This window comes from Crocodylus siamensis, chromosome 1, assembly GCF_052110815.1.
Source record: "Crocodylus siamensis isolate JL-2025a chromosome 1, ASM5211081v1, whole genome shotgun sequence".
NCBI classification, from domain to species: Eukaryota; Metazoa; Chordata; order Crocodylia; family Crocodylidae; genus Crocodylus; species Crocodylus siamensis.
Window position 1 is genome coordinate 112,348,783 of NC_143395.1, and position 23,715 is coordinate 112,372,497.

Genomic DNA, 23,715 nt, shown 5'->3' on the forward strand with positions numbered 1-23,715 from the left:
AAAGGGCATCAGGTAATGTTTCCATGGCAGCAGTCCTACTTCTGCTGTTCACATTTGTGATATAGACAATGCAGAAACGCTCACTGTGTCACTGCTGAGTGGAAAGAAATATAACATTAGTACTTCCAGGTGTAGTAAGCTCAGCTGTGTGGCTGACTTTAAATGAGGTTAGGCTGCCTAGCCAGGTGTGCTTTTGAACTATGCCTCCTAAGTGGCACTTGCTTAATTTTCTTCTTATCAGATTAGTTTCTATTACTGAATCTGTGTTATTGCTCCAGGGACAGACTAAATTGAAAACATAATTTGCAATCCATCACATGATAGGTATTACCAAACAAATAAAGGGATTTCTGCTTTGGCCAGCAAAGAATAGAATCTATAAAATGTAGGCGAGGATACTGCATTAGCAAGGCAGAGATGACATACAGGAATTCTTTAGTGACTCATTGGATGGATTTAGACTTTATTTCTACTATTCAAAATAAATGCATTCTAGTAAATGTCACCAGCACTTGGTTCATGAACCAGTCATTTGCGTATACAGGTGCAGATAGACAACACCTTTGAGTAGTTCTCTTATAAAGGTGCCAGAAATTACTGGACAGTTTCACCAAACCAGGGAAGAGAAACCAAGCTACAAACATGAATCTTTTTAGACTCTTTTCTTGGGACTTGTTTTATTGAACACAAAAGTATCACAAAACAAAAGAAAATTGACTGAAAAACAAAAAGCAATGGTTGTTATAGGTGTTCCCTGCCTTTGCAAGACAGGAGGGGGGCATACACTCCACTCTGTTGTCACTCGGCTTCCCTACTTCAAGCAACTAAGTGATTAGCTGTAACATCTTAACCCTTTACCTTGTCATGGGTACATTCTAGCATTTTTCCCCTGCAGAAGATATGTAATAAATACGTTTAGAGAAACTTTTTCATATGTGGACTCCTTCATGGAGGCAGTTATATGACCAACAGCCAGTTACAGATTCCTCACTGTTTGACTTACTGCCAGATGCTAATTAGTGCGTGAATTCACTGATAAATCAGGATCTGACTGTATAATCCACATTTTTACAATGATCTGCAAGAGAACACAATAACTACATACACTTGCTGCTTTGACTAATAGATTTTTAAGGCCTGACAATCATCAACATTTAGATCATCCAGTATGGCCTCCTGCATGGCACAGGCCATAGAATTGTACACAGCCAAGTTAGATGCAAGAATTTGCCCAACTTTTGCAAGAGATTTCATGGAACTAGAGCCTGTATGAGCCCTCCCCAGAAAAGTCAGCACAGCACTGCTGTTCTACCAAGATAATATACTATGTCATCAACCCCCTCCAGAGGGACTTTCAGTAGAGTTCACTAGAGTTCAATATTCTGTTTCATGACTGGATGAGTATCATGACACTATCATTTTGACAAACCAACTCAGAGGCTTATGAAGCCAGAAAACTGTTCCAAAATACTGGTACAGGCCTTGGGAGATTGATGAGGTCTGCAGCTGAAAAAAAAATGTTACAGTTACACATGATAAGGAGCACTCTTGGTAACTTCATCAGCCTGAACGTCCAGTAGCAGCTGTGGAATCAGTGCACCTTTAAAGGGGAAGCCTATATAACAGGGGGAAGATCTGAGACAAATGGCTAAGAGCAGTTACCCTGGTTAAAGGACTGATTGCATCTCTCTCTCCTTTCTGGTGCACCTTACCAGGTGTTGGGCCTCAACTCTTATTTGTACCTAGGGGACTGGAGGAGGATTTCACATTTTCCTACATTTATGGCATTGGCTACATTTCTCACCTTCAGGAGCCTGTGGCCAGCGATTTAATGACCAAACGCTTCTTAAAACAAGTGTGTTTATTAGCAGATGCAACAAAGAATAAAGTGTTTAAAAACAACAGACAGCCTACCTGCATATTCAGTTTCCTCTAAATTTATGCTTTCTACACCCCAATTTAGACAGACCACCCTCTAGAGTTACAGGACCAGAAGGTAACCAACTTACTCTCTTCTAGGGCAGAGGTTGGCAACATTTTTGGGCAGTGGACCAGAATGACCCAGCTCACGTACAAGGTGGGCTGGCACTAGGACCCAACTGTTACTCTGTTGCTACTGCTGCTACCACTTCTCCCCACTACCCAGCTGCACTATGGACAAAGCCCCTTTCCCCGTCCCCCCAGACACCAAAGCTGCTCAGCACTGAAGACCCCCGGCTCTACGCGAGATGGAGCAGTGCTGTGGGCCAGATCTGCAGGCTATAGGTTGCCAACCGATGTCATGTTCTAGGGAGTCAAGTTGCTCTTGGGACCTGACCTGGTTTCTGTTGGCTTCCACCAAATGACTGTCCTAATCTTGTTCCCACTTTTAAAAAATATTTTCCTCAAAGCCAAACCCTGCTTCTGTGTGCTCCCATCCAACTGACATACTGCTCAGTGATTTGTGCTAGAGGGTGTGGTGTCTTGCCTTTGACTGTCTTTTTTCCCCAGTGGCCCATCTGAGAGACTGCCTTTGTGATGGTGCTCTGATGTTTGCCAGATGGTTCCATTTATCCCTGGCTGGCAGTCACTGATTCTGTCACTTGGTGAAGGGAAAGAGTATGCTGACCTTTTCAACTCTTTTCTGACATTACATTTACCATCTCAGAAAGCCAATGTAGACTTCTTATTTAGGGGATACGGGGTGTGTCTACACATGCATTAACTGTGCAGGAACTTACTGTGCAGCAAATTACTGTGCAGTAAGAAGTTTTTAGACCAGTGTCTACACATGTAGATGTTACAGCACAGTAACACTGTGTGTGCTCCAACTTGGGAGTAAAGTTACTCCGAAGTCAGTCCACATAAACAGTGTTACTGTGCAGTAAGGTATCTACATGAGCCTTACTGCACAGTAACTAAGCAGGTGCAAATTTGCTCCCTGCATGATGCAGAAAGCATGATACAGGGAGCAAATTTACACTGAAGTTGGCATGTCACCATAATTACTGTGCAGTTTAGGCGTACACGTATAAACATGCACCTGTAACCTAAGTTACTGTGCACATGTAAACACACCCGCAGATCAACATCCACCGGCATACATCACCAAAAAATTTTGCACAGAGGAAAATGTACTCAAAATGCTTTTTGGAGACTGCTGAGCTTGGCATGGTCAAGATACCAGCTACTTGAGCTGCCAGTGAGTGCTGGAAATTTGTGAGTGCCTCCAACATTTCCTCCTCTGTTTGGGTTCCATTTTTGTGCACCATATTGTGGGGCTGCACAAAGTTTGATTTACTTTGATAGGCATAATCTTTACCCTTCAAGCAGGATAAATGTAAGAAACAATCAAATTCCTTCATGGAACAGGGGAGCTGAAGCACTAGGAGTCACCACCTACAACACTTGCACCTATAGAAGCTGAACTATGGGCACTGACAGATATGCAACTCCCTGCTGTAACTCATGAGACTTTGCAGGATCCCCGAAGATGGGAGGAGCCATCTTGAGGGGCTCCAATTCACCCACCCTACCCTCCAGCACAGGCTGGGCAAGCTTCAGATGTAAGCCCCAGCACTGCTTCAGCCCAGCCCTGCTCCTGGCATGCACTGAGACTTTATTGAAAGCACTTCGCTTTGGAGTGCCTTCACCTGAACCGTCATGTAATGGGGGTTCAGATTGTCATGCGATCAGGCCTTTTTAAATCATTCTGCAGTTGTGCACATCTGTCAGTGCACCCAATTGTGCAACAAATCATCGCTATTGGTGCCCTATGTGGCCAAAGAAGAGTGATATTTGAGAGTGATATACTAAATGCAGGGCTAGTGGAAGACACTGATTAGTGGAACAGTGTGTGAGAGAGAAGCAGAAGCAGTGGAAACATACCAAATGAAACAGAGCAGAAGTCAAGAAGCCCCAGATGCAGAGAGTCCCAGTAACAAAGAAATGAGAAGAAAACCAAGGCATTTTGAATGAAATATTGGATTAAAGAGGTTTAGAATTGGGAGAAAAGATACTATCCCTAGCTGTCTGCTATGTTCAGTGATTTAGGACTTTGTACATTCTTTATATAAGCCAACAGGACCGCATCAAAGAAATACCTGACTCTGTTGTCAGTTTCTCCTTCTGACTGAAACAACCCATAAAATCTGAAAAATGGCTCAGGTCAAAAGGGGAAACAGCATTCCAGTAAATCTAGTTTTGTTTCTTCCTCTTGTCACCCCTATTCTAGAAGGTGATCCTGAGGATCAAAATGCGATTGCAACCTCCAGTCCTTTGGACTACATGTCTGATTGATAAGCTGGAGTCAATAAATGCTCTAACGCAAACTACTTTCAAAAACAGCATAAAGACAATATCTGCTCTTGTCTCATTTTGATTTCGTTTTAGGGTGTGCTGGATTCATCATGTAACAGGAGTCTGGGTGTACCCGCTCTTGGAATACATAAGCCCAGGTGCCAAAATAATCTTCTTTGCAACTGTCACCATAATAATTAATATGTTCTACTTGCTGGGAGAGGTTCTGAATAATTACATCTGGGATACACAGAAATGTAAGTATTTGTTATTTTGGGGAATAATAAATGAAGGAATTACTCTAGAACCCATCCCATTGAAGTCAATGGGAATTTTAGAAAACTGAAAAGGGAAATGAGAACATATCATTGTAACTTTTTTCTTTTTTCTCTTAAAAATAGGCAGATGAATGAAATGTTTGCCAGAGAACATGATTAGCTATGAATATGTATTCATTTTTATAACATCTAATACTAATTTAAGAGCTGCTGGCAATTACCTGAAAGGTTTACAACCCACTTGGTTTTATTAGCTGATGAACCAGTTAAATCAAGCTAGAAGAAAGTGCTATTTTGTGGAAATGATCATACTGATATGCTTAGGATTAGACAGATGTGTTTTTTTTAAAAATACTTTCAGGCGTAAGGTATTCTTCTGCTTATAAATCAATTTGCTCAAAGAAATTAAGCATATCCATATTAAACAGGCCATATAAAAGGTATAACTGATAAACTTGCTGTTGATTAATTCTGCACAAAAAGTATTAATCTACTTCATTCAAACTACTACTGTAGTAGTAAGGAAAACCTTAAAAGTACATCCTGCTTAACTCATCCCCATGGTTTAGTCCCCTTTGGTAAATCAGGGTGAAGTAGGTACAATCCTGTAATTCCCTACATAAAATACACTATGAAGAATTAAACTCCAGGTGCAATGTTGAAACAAGAGGTTCAAAACTGTTCCTCTGTGGGCCCCATCTGCTGCTTATCCATTGTTAGAGTCTGGATATCAGGCACCTATTTTCTCAACCCAATCCCTTCATAGACATCAACTACATAGACTTCATGGCATTTGCCTCATCTTCCAGTAGTGCAGGAAAGATGCTTTAAAGAAAAAGCTTGCCACAAGGAAGAAGGGTTCACTTTATACAAGTCCCAGGTAATATAAAATATAATCATGTGATGATGAAGCATGTGTTCTTGTTAACTTCATGAATAAGTAGCTAAAAGAACATCTCCACCAACCTTCCACAGCATATATAATAGTATCTCTGCTGCTTTGTTTCTCTGCTGTAAGGGAACAGAGGCTGATCTAGCCATAATTACAATTTTCTATGATTCTATAATGCCCAGGCCATAAGCTCCTCTCTGATCTGACTTCCATGTGATTAAGAGACATTGATCCAAATTCCTTTGTGGAGCAACCACTTGCCAGCCTGCAAATGCCATGAGTCACCTGTTGTATGGCTATGTTTAAAGGGCTGTACATAAATGTAAGTGAAAGTGAATGATTAGCCCACCGCAAGCAGCAGAAAAATAAAATCATGGTGATCTCTCAACCATGTAAGGTTTGGAAAAAAAATATTTGGAAACCATATATTTAAAAGGGGTTTTTTGAGCTCTCAACCTTTAAAATTAAAACAATCTGACTTGAGAAGGTTTCAATTTTTTTTTATTTTCCTTTTCCTCCGGAGGTGCATTAAGTGAAACCTCACTACTGACAAAATGATTTGTAGTTAGTTTTTCCAAGTTAAACCACAAACATGGTAGGCAAGGAAAAATTTGCCCTTTCTACAGGCCAGTGCCTACCCACAGTCCTGAAGATACCAACTTTTCTGCCAAACTGTTTGATACATCTGCAGTAGAATATTTCAGAAGAAAGGAAAGAGGCTCTTTTAAAAAAGAAAAATAAAGCATTTTACTTAAAACCACTGGAAAAGTTCCTCACAGCAAAAGACACAAGGGACCCCAGATTGGCTCCGAAGCAGGCTCTTAAGCCAATTGCACTCTTTTGGAGCCAACCCATTGTTTTGGTTTTAAAACCTTTGACTATGGCTCTCCTATTATTTTTGGTTTGCCAATAACACCCACCCTATTGTCTTTAGATTGCTGAGAATGTTCCCATCCATTTGTTTACTTATTGCTTATTGCCAGGGATCCTGGTTTTCTCTGTTTAAAAATAGCAGATTCTCTGATTAAAATTGTAAATTCTGTGATTAAAACCCCCAAGATCTGCATTTATCCATGATTAAAATGAAACACCACTATATATCTATACACACACACACAGAGCAAATGCTCTGTTATATGGTACCCATGGGGAATAGGGGGTGCCAGATAACCAAATATGGCGGTTACCTGAGAGGCCCATGGCCTGTTTGGGCCACCGTCCCTCCCGCCACGTCCAGTGTGCCATGCCCCTCCCTGGCATCAGTGTGCCAGGAGACAGGGAAGGGGGCCCCACGCAGACTGCTTTGCCCCAGGCCATGGGGGCGAAACTGGAAGTGTTAGTTTGTTTTTGCTGCGTCAACTGGCATGCCGGTTAATGGAGCATACTGGTTTATAAACTATCAGATAACATGGCTTTTACTCTGTGTGTTTGTGTGTGTGTGTATGCATGTGTTGTGTGTGTATGCACGCATATATATATATATAGAGAGAGAGAGAGAGAGAGAGAGAGAGAGAGAGGTAACAGTTGAACACAATGCTTTATTGCTATATTTACCATTTTAAAGCAGTTTGGAAGCCTACCAGTGACTCAGTCACTGGAATAAAGTATAAATACCTATAAATTTGGGCATTTGATTTTGGGCGGGGTTTGTCCTGGAAAATTAGAGCTACCCCTGCCCCCTTCACTCGCCAACAAGTGGGTCCAGCTGCAGCTGCCTCCTCCCCCTGCTGAGCAGCCCTGATATGCTGGTGTCCTGGCAATGCCATTGCCCCTCACTCCTGACCCAGAACCCCCCCAGCCTACTGGGGCCCTTCAGTCTCCACCAACAGGTCCCTGGCCCTAACAGTGCCCCTCACTTCCCCAACCACAGTCCCCCACCCAACCCCTGCCAGAGGGGGCCCCCAGCTGTCAGGGCTTTGGGACCAGGGACCTGGGTCTGCAGCCCCCTGCTCCCCTCAGCAGCCCCCAAGCCCCAGCTGCCACCCATAGGAGGCAGCAGCTACTGCAGCAGAGCACAATGTGGACCTCGGTTTCCCCTCCCCCATGCGTAGCCTGGTCAAAGCGGGGATCCCAGAGGTGGCATAAAGCTTCCCCACCCCACCCTACTCTGCCCTGCCATACCCGGTCCTGCCCACTGAGCCCTGGAGGCCCCAGGGGGAGGGCAGCAGGGCAGGCAGCCCGAGTCTGCATCAGGCAACCTGCCCTGCACACAAATCTGAGGGTCATGTACCCCCCATGCCCCTCTGGGAGAGCACACAGTGGTCGGGAGCCAGCCCCCCTTTCCCCATGCTCCCCAGATGAGCCACCCATGGCCCCATCCCGCTTCCCACCTGGGCTTTGTGACTGCACATTCTGGGCCCACGCACCAAGCCCATGCACCACCCAGGCTGGGCAGCAGCTCCAGCCCCAGCCCTGCTCCTTCCCTCCCTCACTATGAGGGCCTCAATCTACCCACTCTGCCCCGAACCAGACTTACCTGCAGAAGCTGCTTTCCAGGCTGCCTGTAGCCATGGGCATATGTATGTGCGCACATGCACATGGTGCCCTCTGTCTGACCATCCTCCTCCTGCTCCCCCCAGCTCCTTTTAGGCTGGAACCCACCATTTCCCATGTTTTTCTTGTTCAAAGGAGAAAATCCAGGTTTTTGTCCTTAAAATGAGAAAATCTGCATGTTACCACATTTTACCATGGTGAACAGAAAACCCGGATCCCTGTTTATTTCAGTAAAGTCACCTCTGCAGATGCCTTCCTATTATCCCCATCTTGCAATCGATGTGATACATTTTCAAAATAGCTTATGGAAAAAACTACCATTCATGCATGTATTCCATTAGCAGGTACAGTAAAATCTCCACCATCCAGCATTTAACTAACCAGAAATTCCATTAAATGAAATTTCCATTAACAGGCCGGCCAGACACAGGGGGATGGGGGAACCTTGCATGCGGAGGCAGCTGCCACGCACCACCCTCACTGCTGCCACTCTGCGGGCAGCCACAACTCCCCTCCCACACACACACACTCCTCGTGCAGCAGCCAACCCTCCACCCACTCCACATTATCTGGAAAGCCCTGCCGGAGGGTTTCAGATAACCAGAATTTTTACATAAGCGGCAATCCCCTTCCCCCAGGGATGCCGGATAATAGAGATTTTACTGTAATATGATTTATGGTCAGGTGTCCTTTTCCTTTTGCTTTCAAAAATTACTTCCCATTCTCCATAAGTCCTGAAATAACTTTCTTTTGCAATCTACAACAGTCCTGCAAGCATCCAAAAGAAACATTTTTATACTATGTTGAGATGTTTGGCAGGGAGCTTTGCTTAAAAGAAACAAAATGAACAAAAGAATACCACTTTGGCCAGAATCTAATGATAAATCATTGCCCAGGAACATGCACCTGAAAGAGATGGATGTTTTCGTCTCCAGAAAAATACATACACCCTTTTGCCCATCCCAGCCTCCTTTCAGCACAGACAAGAGGGAGAGGAGTTCTGCGGCACAGGCAGGTCTTAAGAGGATATAGTGTGTATTCCTGCTACCTGTCACTGAAAGGAAGGGGCATTAAAGAGAAGGGCGGAAGAAACTCTTAGCAATAATTGATTCTTTGTGTGCTTTCAGGAAAGAGAGTTCTGCTTACAGAGTTTTTAAAAATCTGAGACTGGAAAGGAAAAAAGCTTATTGAATTGAAGACAATTATGGTTTTGCAAATCTATTTTTTTAAAAGGTAACCATTTAGCTTCAGCGACTGGTAGCCATAATAGAATCCACTCTGTTTTGTTTATATATAAGCAGTGGGAGCTCAAGGTGATAGTTATCCTCGCTCCCCTGAAGCAGTCAGAGGCAGACTATGCCACAGCGGTTTCATATTGCAATTCTAAAAAGGGTCCTGGGAGAGAAAGGGTTATGTACTTCATTAGCAGACAAACACTGACATCAGGTGTGCAGATGTTCTTTTCCTTCTCAGCAGGTTAAGTAAAATCTGACAGATGTTGCTAACAAACAGAGGAAAGCAACAGCAACAAAAGAAAAAAAGCAAAATTATTGTATTAGAACATCTCTAAGTCAATGATCAATGTTTATTCAGTCAGGTATTATAAAAAGTTCTCTGTATGTTTCCAGGTACGGAAGAAGGAAAAGAAAAGCCTAAATTGGACTGAGCATTAAATACTCACAGGAAGAGATTGCTTGTTATTCCATGAAAGATTTCTCAGCACCAACAGAGGTTGGCCAGGAAAAGAATCTTTTGGCAAGCTGTTTATATGGACCCTGTACTCAGGGCAAGGATCACTCTCTTTTTATATATGTAGAAAGTACTTTTAGCTAATAACACTAACCGTGTTTTAATCCCCCTTTTTCCTATACTTGCATATGCTGTGTATTCTAAGATCTATATTATCTCCAAAATGTTTTCAACATGTATTACAACTTAAGTCAATGTAAATGCCTTTTAATTTATTATGAGAAGAATGAGTCAATTCTTTGTATTGCTTGGAAAGAACTTAAGCAGATTGGCCTGATTTGGGTAAATATGATAATCCTTTATATTTCAAAGTGCACTCTAAAGCTTTCTTAAAAGATAGCACATAAATTTACCTGAAGGAAGAATCCAATCAAACTTTGTTATCTAATGTAACTGTATATAGTGGGTAGGCAATACTAAGAGTTATATCAATTAATTGCAATTAAAGACTATCTGTAAATGATTAAACTTTTGTTAAATACAAGAACACATAAATAAAGATCAAAGTATCCCCAGGATTCTGTTTCTGGGTACTGCTTTGGAGAAGATGTGTTGATTGTGTGTATATATTCAATTTCTAGTTTTTGTGAGTTGAGCTGTCAATGACAGCATTATTTCCATTCTATGGTTTTGGGGGTTTTTTTCCTGTGACTTTGACTATAAAAGTAGCTGTATCATGACCCTGGGACCTTCATTCATAACGGTTAATATTGTACCAAAGATAAAACTCTCAGGCCCCGAGTCAAAAAAGCCCTTAATATGGGTGGATCTAGGATTTTGAAAAGGGGAATGGGCACACGTGGTATGCATCATCACATGAAAAGAAAAAAAAGAAACTAAACTCTTTACTAATGTGGTAGGAGGTTAGCAATATATTATTCAGTTTAAGATCAAAGCAAAATATATGTAACTATTGAAATGTTTGCTAAAGGAGGGGTGCTCAACCTCCGACTCCTGGGCCACAGAAGTGAAGGTGGCCCCAGGCCCAGTCCAGCCCCTCTGGCCAGCAGGTGTTGCACAGCAGGGGCTGTGCCCCCCGCCAGTGCCATAGGATGGGCTGGGGATGGCGCCAGCTTTGGGGGGAGAGGCATGAGCTCCACCCCTAGCTGCCCACCTGCCCCTCTGCTGGCCTGGGTGGGGCAGGGCAGGACTGAGCTGTCCAGTGCTGTCCCAGTGATGCTGGTGCCAGTGGCCACCCACAGATGGCAAGGAGCAGAAATGGGGCTACCCATGGGGCCTCCTGGCAATAGAGAGCCCTGAGATATCACCACTGCCTGCAGGGAGCCTTGTGCCTGCCCCTGGCCCTGGCCTGGCTGAAGGGGAAGAGGCATGCACTGCCTGTCCTGGATGCCCACAGCCAGGATGCCCACCCAGGTCATGATGCCCATGGCATCCCAGGGGCACCCTGATTGGTAGGGGCCCCTGGGCCCAGATCCCAAAGGCCCATGCATTAATCTGCCCCTGATGGGGCCACGTTGCAACTGGGCCACACTCCTTTACCTCTGCGGGACTGAGATATGCCCCCTTTTCCCCAGTGGGGCTGAGCCATGCCCCCTTCCCTACTTGCAGAGCTGGGTCAAGCCCCTTTCCCCCTTCAGGGCTGAACCATGCCCCTTTCACCCTACTGGGCAGGTCACATCCTTCCCCTTCCCTTCCCCCTCCTTCCACACCCCCACTTCCCACACTTGTGGAGCTGGGCTCAGGCTGGGCTGCCTCCCTACAGTCTCCATGTGGCCAGATAGTGCCCACTGCACCAGCCCCAGGTACTGCATCAGAACGACCATCCAGCCCACTAGGGAAAAAGGTTGAGCACCACTGTGGTAGAGTATATATGCAGTTGTAAAAAACACAATAAACTAGGCAATAAATTCAAAGGATATTATATTATTAGTTCACTAGATTCATCAGACAAACTTGACCCTTCTTGGGTGTCTTGACAGTGCCTCCAATATTTTAATGTCAGTCATTTCTACACCTGAATTAATATTACCACACACCTAAGTTAAGGTTTTTAGCTAGAGCTAAAAACAGTCTGCAGGGCTGTAAAATAGGAGGGAGACATTACCAAGATGAGCTAGTAAAAGAGAGAATGGTTTGAATAGTGAACCATCAAGACCACTTGAAAAGGAGAGAGGGTAGTTAACACCTGTGGAGTGTAGAAAAATTAATGAGAATTAAGGAGATGATAATAACCCATGAAGTCAATTGACTCTCTCAGCACTATCAGAATAGAAATGTCACTGCCCTTCCTGTGTACTTGATTTTTGCTTGGGTGGAGCAGGAGTCAGAGTGGGGTGCAACTGCACCCACCCTCCTCATCCTCATCTTCTGCTAGTTCTTCAGCAGACACAAAGTTAAGCACATGCTAAGGTGTATTCAAGTGTTGACTGCTGCCTAGTAAAATGAGATTTACTGAATTCTATTTGATTTTCTGATAATTAAAAGGGAAATGTCACTGCTGTGGAAAGTAGCAGGAATTTAAAAAAATAAAGTTGACAGAATTATTATTAATAATAAGATCTTCTTATGAAAAAGTAATTTAAAAGCACACATGCCTGGATGTTCAGCTCCCATATACTTTACACCTCTACTAAACTTTACATATATACAAATATGTTTTTATAAAGCATTTTGCACATGCAATGTTACACTTCTTATTTTAATTAAAGGGACATTGTCTAGGTTTGATTTAGCTTAATAGTGGCCTTCTTCTAGCACTAGAAGTTTGCTTGTGTAAATTGTGGCTTTAACTGCAAAACCTGCTGTGCAGTTTTCAGGGTGATTTACTGTCAATGAATTGGTAGCTGTACATCTGAATATGACAGTTGGGGGTGGTGATTGTTGGTGTTTTCTAATAAAGATTTTGGGATACCACTGTTTGGTTGCTTGCTTTTTAAAATAACAATGATTAATTTAAAATGGAGTCAACTTTGGCAATCCAGATGGGTCCCATGTAGCATACCAATCTGTAGTAAAAGAGCAGAGGACAACATTTGATTCTTAAAACTTTGATAAGTGTTCTTTTGAAAAAACTTCAACAGCAAAATCTCTAACAGTGCTCTTAAATTGACACTTTTGTGCCTAAAAAATATGGCCAGTACAGTTATTAATGAATGAATGCTCCATAGCAAGTGGTAATGTTAAATTCTATTGCAGCTACCATATCATCATAGGTAGGTTGATAGCTCCTTCACAACAGTGTGGATCTTAGGAAAAGGCAGGGAGCCTCCTTGCTCTCATTAAGCCTTTATTGTAACAACTGTCCGAGCCCCCAAGCTCTGGAATGGCCTGCCACCGGAGGTGGTTCAAGCACCTACTTTGAACGCCTTCAAGAGTTTTTCTTGCTGGGATCCTATGACCCCAGCTGACTTCCTGCCCCTGGGGTGGGGGGCTGGAGTTGATGATCTTCCGAGGTCCCTTCCAGCCCTAGTGTCTATGAAATCTATGAAATCTATGAACTAACTGCTGACCCAAAATGGTTGGCCCATCACTACCTATGGAAGACTCTTTAGTAAGGGAGTTAACCCTTACTACTACAAACGGCAGATCCAGGGGTGAGGGTTAAATCAATGCAGCTGTACCCCCATTTGGATGTGCTGCACATGCACAGTGAGCTCTGACCTCACCAGCTGATTGGTGTGAGCTCTGGTCAAAGTCACCACTTTTGCAGGGCTCCAAAGCCCACGGGGTGAGTGCTGTCATTGTTTGCCCTTCCGCCTTCTCCCCCCTCACCCCAACCCCTTCCCACTGAATTCAGCATCAGGGGAAAAAGGAGGATGAGCAGCAGTGGCACTCACCCTCTGGGCTCTGAAGCCACAGCAAAAATAGGGGCTCCAGAGAGAGCCTGCATGGACCTGCTGGCAAGCTCATAATCCTCACTACCCATAGGGAAGTCTGGCAGGAGCCCACACTGATGGGCTCAAAGCTTCCTATGCATGTATGAAACAGCCAAAAGGTGGTGTGATGCACCCCCCCCCCACCCTACACCTGGATCCACTGCTGCTCTAGGTTTTCTAATACTCTCCATTGTAACAGATTTTTTTCAGCTGTTACTGAAGATAGTGTGATGCCCTTGTTTTATGATGCAGACCTTTGAAATTCAGCACTGACAAAGTCCATCCAGGTTCAGCTTAGCTATAAACTATTAAAAATCTCCATTTTGCAGCAAATATTATACTGGAAGTGTGTTAATACGTGTGGTTTAGGTTGGGGAGACCAAGTAAAACTATTCTGATAGTTGCGTCCAAGCGCTGTTATTAGGAGAACCTGCATAACTCATTCTTCACTTCTCAGTGTCTGCTTTCTTTATCTATATCTCATATTGATTGTTTCCTTCCCAAAACACTGGCTATTGGCTGGCTCCCTTGTGATTCATAGGTGTTAAATAAAAGTAAGAAATGGTGAAATATTGTTCAGCAATTCATATTTTGCTAGAACATATTCTGACTGCAGCTGATATACCTTTATTATACTGCTTAATTACTAATGTCTCCTTCCAGAACCACATTATTGATGCAAAAGTTTCTCCTTGGGTGCATCCAGACAAGTGTGCACTTGCCTCTTGCAGCGTCTCAAACCCCTTTGAGATGCTGCAAGAGGCACATGCAGGAACAAAAAAATGCAAAATTAGACCTCTGGATATCCAGAGGTCAAACAGTACCCCAGAGGAAAAAGTGGAGCAGGGCATGATCCGGGACCATGCCCTGAGGCAGCCAGAGGCTCCGTCCTCCACAGAGATGCTCTGGTAGGCAGCTAGAGCATCTGTGTGTTTGTCCCTTTCCCCAGTGCTGAAGCACGCTGCTTGCCAGTGTGGGGCAGGCAGTGGTGCAAGTGGCAGGGACCTGGACCCAGCTTGCCAGGTAAGTAGGGGATTGGGGGGCTGGAGGAGGGGACCATGGGGGAGGCCCCACCCAGCCCTAGCCCCAGCCCCTGTTCATTTCCCCAACTTCCCATTCACTCCCCCACTCCCGTTTGTTCCCCCCATTCCCCATTTATTCCCCCAGCTGCCCACTTGCTCTCCCAGCCCCACACCCCCACAACTCACTGGCAGTAGCAGCAGCCTCCAAGGCTGGAGATGAGCAGAGGAATGAGCAGGAGTCTGGAGACAGCAGGGGAATGTCTCCAATTCATCTCCAGAGGCTTGTCTCCAGCCTTCTGCTCATTCCCCTGCTCGTCTCCAGCCTCCTGCTTGTTCTCCTTCTCATCCCTAGCTTGGCCCCAGGTTCTAGCTCCCCTTGGATGCAGATCTGGGAGGAGCCAGGCAGGGTTATTTTGCCCAAGTGGCACAATTTGCTCCACAATGATATGCATGTCCAGGCACTGAGGCAAAAAGCCCTGGCTCAAATTTGCACCGCTTCTATTTGAGCTGTTGCAAGTGCATGTGTTTGCATGTGTGGATGCACCTGGTTAGTGTTGTTACTGCCCAGGTCATTTTTTTCCTTCTTGTACTGCACCCCATTTGGCAGTCTTGGAAATGCAGTGATGATGCATAGGAATCAAAGGTATCAGACAAGGTAGGTACAAAATTCAAAGTTAGGCATTTAAATGAAAGCAGGCTTATTTGCAAAGATACTAAGTATATGCAAGTGGTGTTGCCTTTTTCTGGGTCTGTGAATGCTCATCCCACTTCATAGGCAATTTGGATTTAGATTTGTCAAATATGGATTTAGGCACATGTTTGGAAATTTCAGCAAGTGGCAATGCAGTGGAAATTGGTTTCGTATGAAACATTCATAGTACACTGGTAGGGCTAAAACTTAGTTTATCCTCAGGCTCCCAGAATAATTATGCATCACCTGTGTGCTTTGGATCACAGTCACAAAAGAAAAGAAATACTAGACCATGTATCCAGTGCAAAAATCAATGTTGTAAATACATACGTGGCTAAATTAGCAAATGGAGAACACAGCTGTGAGCAATATTATTTCTCTTAAGAATTACATGATCCATACCTCTGGTAGAAGTGCGGTGGATCAATAGTAATGAATAAAATTAACTTGCTTCTAATTTAGCCAAACTTTAGCCATTTGGACTGCAATTTCCCATATTGTCTCTTTCAGGGAGAACAGTTCATCATTTTCCAGTATAAAACATATAAAAAGAGATTTTGCCCACATTAAAAGATTTTACCTGGGTTTTTTTAGAAACATTGATGCCCCCATACTTTAGAAACGGGACCTGAAATTTGGAAGGAGGATGACATTTATGTCATAGAATCATAGAAGTAGGGCCAGAAGGGACCTTGTAGATCTTCAAGTCCGACCCCTGCCTGGGCAGGAGAAAAACTGGGCTCAAATGAGTCCAGCCAGGTAGGCATCAAGCGTCCTCTTAAAGACACCCAGGGTAGGAGCCAGCACCACTTCCCTTGGAAGCTGGTTCCAGATCCTAGCCACCCTGACTATGAAGTAGTTCTTACGGCTGTCTAATCTAAACCTACTCTCCAACAACTTGTGGCCGTTATTCCTTGTTATGCCAGGGGGCACTAGGAGAAACAAAGTCTCTCCCGAACCCTTCTGGTCCCCCCCAGTGAGTTTATAGATGGTCACTAGATCCCCCCTCAGCCTTCTCTTGTGAAGGCTCAACAGGTTCAGGTCCTGCAGTATCTCATTGTAGGGTCTGCCCTGTTGTCCCTGGATCATGTGAGTGGCCCTCCTCTGGGCCCTCTCAATGTTATCCACATCCCTCCTGAAGTGGGGTGCACAGAACTGGACACAGTACTCCAGCTATGGCCTGACCAGTGTCACATAGATGTCAGGGATGTGGCTGTTACAGTTCAAGTGAAAATCCACTCAAGTTTGTCCAAGTCATAAGACTTTGAAAAACCACAGTTCACATATACTCAGTGGAGACTTGTCACAGCTTTGCAGCTAAAATCCCTGAGATCCCAACATTTTGAAGCATGTTACAGCTTGTAGCTGGGTGGGATTTTCTTGTGGCAGTGAACCACAGGATTTTTCCTCAAGTTCCAGCTTGAGCTTCCCTCTGGAGCAAAGAGAGCAGGAAATTTGTTTCTTCTGTGCTGTCAGTCTGAACTGGTGCCCAGGGAGAGTGAGGGAATCTGCCTGAAATATGTAGAGCATAGTGGACAACCTGCAGCACATGTGCTGCAAGTGGCAAGAGCAGCATCAGTAGCTAAATACAGGCAATCAAGGTTGAATGAGTTCACTTTTCACAGGTTAGTCTAAGCTGCATAGATTGAACCAATAAGTAAGTGAGAAGACATTCATGTTTGATTCTGGAAATGCAGCTACATGCCTGCAGTGGCCCAGGCCAGAAGCCAGGGGACACTAAAGCATGCCTCCTTGCTTGGCTGAAGCAGACAACTTGGGCCAAGGCTAGCCGGAGAGGTGCAAAGTATCTTGCGATGCTGGGGGACTGTGAATTAACTTGAATCTGGAGGGGATCTGGGACAGAAGTTCAATAAACTGATTTAAACTAAATTAGTTAAGTCTGATAACTATATCCAACCAGGTTTATTTTAAACTGGTTTCAGCCATTTTGAAAGCAGTTTATGTGCACTGAACTTCTGTCGTGTTACAGATTTGAACCTGTTTACTATCACGCATACCAGTTTATGTGTAATTTCTGTCCCTAGCTTTCGTGTGGCATGCAGCAGACCAGGGAGGGGACAAGAAACACTGTTAGATAGGGCAGGGAGCAGAAAGCAGAGCAGGTGAAATAGGCAGGGAAGGGATCAGAGTGGCATTTGAGGAGGGTGTGAGACTAATTTGTGGCACATCTGCCAAAAAGATTGCCTCCTCCTTCTCCCCCCGCAGGTGTAGAGGTAACAACAACTTGCCTGGGAGCTAAGCCAGGGGATTCACTGGAAATCAGTAAATTGAATGAGGTTACCTCAACCCACTGCAGCTCAGAGGGCTTAGGGAAAATAATTTAATTTATATTTATGGAACACTTGGTTACTCTGGAGATCAGCCCCATCAGGAAGCCCATGAAGAAAGTAATAATTCTGTCTTCAGGTCTGGTGTAAATAAGGCGTGGTGCTACACATTAAAATGAATATAAACCAGAATCTTAACTAGCCACTCATTGAATGAAAGTCATTCATACTGGGCACTAAATGAGGTAGGAACCTGTGGAAAAATACAGTATGTGAGGATATATTTAAAACATGAATCATAATGCAAATGTACAAGGAGAACTAAATTAAGGCTTAGTGCAACCTTGAACCTGGCATTTCCCAATTTTTGAGTTCTTAACTTGCACATTCTTAATAATGTTCTCTTCACATTGGTTTTGGGGAGTAATAATGAAATGCTGAATTTTCAGAACAGTCTCACTGAGTTGGCTATTCCACACCCACTAATTCCACGGTGACCAGTATCCCATCATCAGCTTTGAAAACATCACCCCGCATACTTATGAGTTAGAGGCAAGTAATATGAAGTGCCAGCATGTGTGCACAGTGCTTTGTGCCTTTGACCACTGTTGTGAGATTTCCATATTTTTGTTGATTGCTCCCCAGATCTGAAGCTCCAGTAATTGAATGCCTGGTTCATTGTCTCTCCTTTTGAGGCAATACTGTCACATGGTTTCCCCCATACTGAGCCATTTGTTCACTTGACCCCCATGAATCTCCTTCCATGCAGTCTAGAAGAACTAACTGTGACTGCAGGCCAAAAAGAAATAAAAAGTGTTGATCACCAGCTCATTGGGCCCTGTCCTAGAAATTGGTAACGTTGGTCACATTAATGCCAATGCATGCCAAGGATATTTGGAGATAGTGATTAAGTTTAGAAATGGGTACCCTTTGCGCAGGCTTTTAAGTGAGACTTCAGGTGGCAGAGGTAGAAAGTGGGAGTCAGTCAGCAGGGGGGCAGGCTCAGGGGGACAGGCATAGGGGGAGAAAATGCTGGGGTGGCAGGCAACATGTGGAGTAAGTGCTGGGGGGAGCAAGGGAGGACAGACAGTAGGGAGGCAGGCACTGAGCAATGGTTTCTGGCAGTGCACACTACTGCCACATGCACCTCCCCACTATTTTTAGTGGCATTTTTTTTTAACTGTCACACTGCAAATTAGCAGTGCAGCAAATGGGTGCATGTGCACCACATTCAATTTGCGAGGTCTCAAATGGCTTTGAGGCTCCGCAAACCACGTGTGCACACTCATGGAGACATGCCCAACGTGTCTAACTGTCATGTGAGAGCTAGGGTGTGTGCATAGAGATCAGATTACTGTAAAACTCACAACAAACAAAATTCACAGTTTTTAATTTAGACTCTTAAATTTTCTAACATTCATTGATTGTTTTGGTGAGAGGAGGGATAGAAATATATAACTGTGGGAGGGATGGAGCCGGAGGAAAAGCAAGGGCAATATTGGACCCCTGCTGAAACACATGGGACAACTGACAACTGACGCCCAGGAAAAAGCCAACCTATTAAATGGGTACTTTGCATCAGTCTTTCATCAGTCCCATGGGACACCCATGCCCACCATGGGACAGGGCGGTCCAGGTGAGGGAGATCTCCTGCCTTCCATTAATGCTGACCTCGTGAAGGAACACCTTGATAAGCTGGATACTTTCAAGTCAGCCGGCCCTGACAATCTACACCCCAGGGTATGCAAGGAGCTGGCAAGCATCATAGCCCAGCCCCTGGCACGGATCTTTGAGAACTCCTGGTGCTCTGGTGTAGTGCCCGAAGACTGGAAGAAGGTCAATGTGGTGCCTATCTTCAAAAAAGGGAGGAAAGTGAATCCGGCAAACTATAGGCCCATCAGCCTGCCTTCTTTCCCAGGGGTCTTAGAAAAGTTTATCAAAGAGGCCATCTTTAATGGACTGGCCGACGCCAACATCCTGAAGGATAGCCAGCATGGGTTTGTTACAGCTAGGTCTTGCTTGACCAAGCTCATTTCCTTCTACAACCAGGTGACCTATCACCTGGACAAGGGGGAAGAGATTGATATCATATATCTTGACTTCAAAAAAGCCTTCAGTCTGGTATCCTATGATCAACTCTTGGCAAAACTGGCCAATTGTGGCCTTGGGTCCACCACAATCTGCTGGCTGGGAAATTGGCGCCGTGGTCGGACCCAGAGGGTAGTAATTGATGGAAGTCACTCATCATGGTGTCCTGTGACCAGTGGGGTCCCCCAAGGCTCTGTCATTGCACCCATATTGTTCAACATCTTCATTAATGATGTGGACATTGGAGTTAGAAGAGGACTGGTCAAGTATGCCGATGACACCAAACTTTGGGGCAAAGCATCCACACCAGAAGATAGGCGAGTGATCCAGGCTGACCTGGACAGGCTTAGCAAATGGGCAGATGAGAACCTGATGGTGTTTAACACCAAAAAATGCAAGGTTCTCCACCTTGGGAAAAAAAACCCTGCAGCATCCTTACAGGCTCGGCACTGCTACGCTGGCTAGCGCTACAGAAGAAAGAGACTTGGGGGTCATCATTGACCACAAGATGAACATGAGCCTGCAATGTGATGCTGCGGCTGGTAAAGCGACCAAAACGCTGGCTTGCATCCATAGATGCTTCTCAAGCAAATCCCGGGATGTCATTCTCCCCTTGTACTCGGCCTTGGTGAGGCTGCAGCTGGAGTACTGCGTCCAGTTTTGGGCTCCACAATTCAAAAAGGATGTGGAGAAGCTTGAGAGAGTCCAGAGAAGAGCCATGTGCATGATCAGAGGTCAGGAAAACAGACCTTATGACGACAGGCTGAGAGCCATGGGGCTCTTTAGCCTGGAAAAGCGCAGGCTCAGGGGTGATCTGATGGTCACCTATAAGTTTATCAGGGGTGACCACCTGTATCTGGGGGAATGTTTGTTCAGCAGAGTGCCCCAAGGGATGACGAGGTCGAATGGTCATAAACTCCTGCAAGACCATTTCAAGCTGGACATAAGGAAGAATTTCTTTACTGTCTGAGCCCCCAAGCTCTGGAACAATCTGCCATTGGAGGTGGTTCAAGCACCTACATTGAACACCTTTAAGAGTAAATTGGATGCTTATCTTGCTGGGATCCTTTGACCCCAGCTGACTTCCTGCCCTTCAGGCAGGGGGCTGGACTTGATGATCTTTTGAGGTCCCTTCCAGCTATGAAATCTATGAAACTTGTCCAGAAAGAAAATCTATCCACCTCTTTATCCAACTACTTATATAAGATGGTTTGGATAAGGACTATCCTGCCTTGAGCAAGGGGTTGGACTTGAAGACCTCTGGAGGTTTCTTTCAGCCCTACTTTTCTATGACTTCATGAGTCTGTGATATCTGTGTAAGGCCCTGAATCAGGAAAGCACTTGGACACACACTTGACTTTAACCATATATGGACATCCCATTGCTTCTAAGAAGTGCTATTTCAATTAAGGATGCTTTCCTGATCCAGGATCTAAATGGGCCTCCAATTACTAAGTTTTCTGAAAATCTAATAAAGATATGAGATAGTAAGGGCCTTGTTACACATAGCACTTTCAGCTTCTCGCATGTTATTGGGGTTACTGCTAGCTCGGTAGTCACCAACCAGTCGATCATGGTCACAAAGCCTCTGACAGTCAATCTCAATCTGGGGGGGATCAGCCCCCTCCCCATCCCGAGATGCAGAGCTGTAGCTACTCTGGGAGCAGTGCAATGTCACATGAGTCCCACTGCTGGGCTAAGCAGCACCCCGCAACACTGGGGCCAGGCCAGGTGAGTGAGACAATCCCCATCCGTGCTCTGCTGTGCCCTCTGGCACAGAGTGGGGCTGCAGCTGGGCCAGGTGGTGGGAGGATTGGAGCAGCATGAGCCCTGAGCCCCACTGCAGCTGCTCCAGGAGTGGCACAAAGCCACTGCCTGCCCAGCAGCAGGACACACGTGGCATCATGCCACTTCTGGGGCAGCTGCAGTGGGGATCAGGGCACAAAGCCCAGCATGCAGCGACAGCCGCCTCCAACCCATGCACGATGGGGGGGGCACGTGCCCTTCAGGCCTCCGCCAGGGTGCATGCAGTGGCAGGAGCCCCTCCATGTGCCTGAATAAGCTGCTCGGGCTCCCATCCCCCCACCACACAGCCCTAGTTGGGGCCCCACTCACCCCTGCCCCTGCCTCTTCCCCACCCCCTCCCTTACCATGGGGGCCTCAATTTTTAAATTAAAGGGCAACCCAGGATCTACCATGTGCCACCCTCCTGTTCCCTCCACCATAGACAGACCTGCTGAGTGGGGCGGGGGGGGACAGGGGTGGCGCACAGTACCCTGGGTTGCACTTTAATTCAAAAAGTGATCTGGTACTTAAAAAGGTTGGAAACTACTGTGCCAGCTCAAGTTTGGAGCAATCACACCTTAAAGCTAAAAACCTTCTCTGACTGTTTCCTACCTACACAGCTGTGATTTGTCAGGAAAAAGCTGATGAGCAAGGGCCTGATTAGGAGCTCCAGCTGTGAGTTGTTACTACAGGGCTGGTGAGCCAGGACAGGCTTTTGTCCCTGCTCTTAATGGATGTGTGAGAGAGATAGGTTGGAGGGGGTGGGAACATGAAGCTGAGAGCTGATGGGATGGGAGTGGGTAATTAAATGGGAGGTGAAAAGGAAATGGGTTTGGGGAAAGGGTAGTGAAAGGAAGTCAGTCAGCCACTGAAAGATAAAATAAAAAGAAGGAATTTTTTTTTAAAAGAAATAAAAAGGAAGTTAATTAAAGGAGGTCTCATGTTTTAATACATTGGGATTTGGGTGTGCAGGGTGCTGGTTGTACCTTCTGGGATGGCTGGGAGGTGGGAGCAATGAGGAAAGGAGTTTTTGGGGGTGCTAATACCTCTCCCCCAGGAAGGAACCCCCAGCTTATAGAGACCTGATATGGCCCCCTACCTTGTTTCCCCTCCTAGACCCCACTCCTGAACTCATCCATGCCCTGGGACCTGGCTAGCTGGCACATGATTTGCAGGCTGTTTGCATGCGTTTGCATCCCTGGGGGTGAGAAGGTCACAACCCTGGAGGTGGGAGGCAGGAGTTGGCTTGGTGTCAGAACTGCTCCCTGGACAGTAGAGTTCAGTGGGTGGAAAGTACGCACAGAACAGAAGGGAGGGAGAGACACTGCATCCTGGGAGGCTGGAGGATTGTAATTTGGGCATCTTATCTGTGGGGAGTAGCCACCCATTAATAGAACACAAGCTAGGACACATGAATCAGAGATAAACCTGCCCTGGAGTGGCATAACTTTAAACTGCTTAAAGCACGCTTAAAACTAGTTTCAGGTGAATGTGTAGACAATGCAGGGTCTAAGAGCTCCAGGACTCACCTAAAATTATGGTGAGTAACAAGGCCGTAAGAAAAATTGTCTTTACATGCTTACTGTCAAAATAGGTTTATGTGAATACTATGAGTTTATTCTAAGTTGGACTCTTAAATAACATAAATAAGCATAATGCAGTAAAACACAAAAAATCACAAACAACAAATAAATAAATGTGTGTGTGTGCGCGCTGTTTGTGGAAATGTATATATTTTCCCAAAATAAGCAGTTTTATTTTTATCCGCGGTACACACTGTTTAGTTCAAGCAACAGATGGAAATCAATTGATTTTAAATTAACCATAGGAGAAAGCTGTTGTCTTATTCCCTTAAGTGCCCTTTTCTTTTTCATACCACAGTTGTAAAGCGTTTTGAACCTTAACACAATAAATGCCATGGTGGAAATGAAGAAAATAAGCCAGAAATCTTTTTGTCCAGCTGTGTTTGAAAACCAAACAAAATGATACAATAGTAAAATGGCAGCTTTTTCATAAAATTCATATTGTACCTAGCCATGGCTTCCACATTCAGAATTTTATATACAGTATGCATATTAAAAAGAAAAGGTTTACCATGATGATACATAAAAATTCTACCTCTGTGGAGCATGCACAGGGAATATTGTGGCAAAGTCAGAAATAAGATACAATATGTGTTTACTTTCTGACACAAATAGAACCCACTGAATGCCACCATGGACTGAACAGTGGATTGAGACCACCGCTGTCTTTTAATATCATCTCTAAACCTGCTCTGACACTAGCAGCAGATTTTAAGTAAAACACATTGCTAT

The 23,715-nt window shown here is 44.9% G+C and overlaps 1 protein-coding gene and 1 long non-coding RNA gene across 2 annotated transcripts in view; one reads left to right on the plus strand and one right to left on the minus strand.

Annotated features, from left to right (window-relative positions):
- The window catches only part of LOC149873209 (uncharacterized), a 37,536-nt gene extending 28,708 nt beyond the window's left edge, over nucleotides 1-8,828 (minus strand). The window contains exon 1 of the long non-coding RNA XR_016441506.1: nucleotides 7,925-8,828. This is a non-coding gene — a long non-coding RNA (uncharacterized LOC149873209). The remainder of the gene's footprint in view (nucleotides 1-7,924) is intronic.
- The window catches only part of AIG1 (androgen induced 1), a 211,158-nt gene extending 200,920 nt beyond the window's left edge, over nucleotides 1-10,238 (plus strand). The window contains exons 5-6 of the mRNA XM_090040699.1: nucleotides 4,372-4,535; nucleotides 9,570-10,238. Coding sequence (XP_089896825.1) covers nucleotides 4,372-4,535; nucleotides 9,570-9,607 — 202 coding nt within the window. The 3' untranslated portion in view covers nucleotides 9,608-10,238. The remainder of the gene's footprint in view (nucleotides 1-4,371; nucleotides 4,536-9,569) is intronic.
- Nucleotides 10,239-23,715: the final 13,477 nt, after the last annotated feature.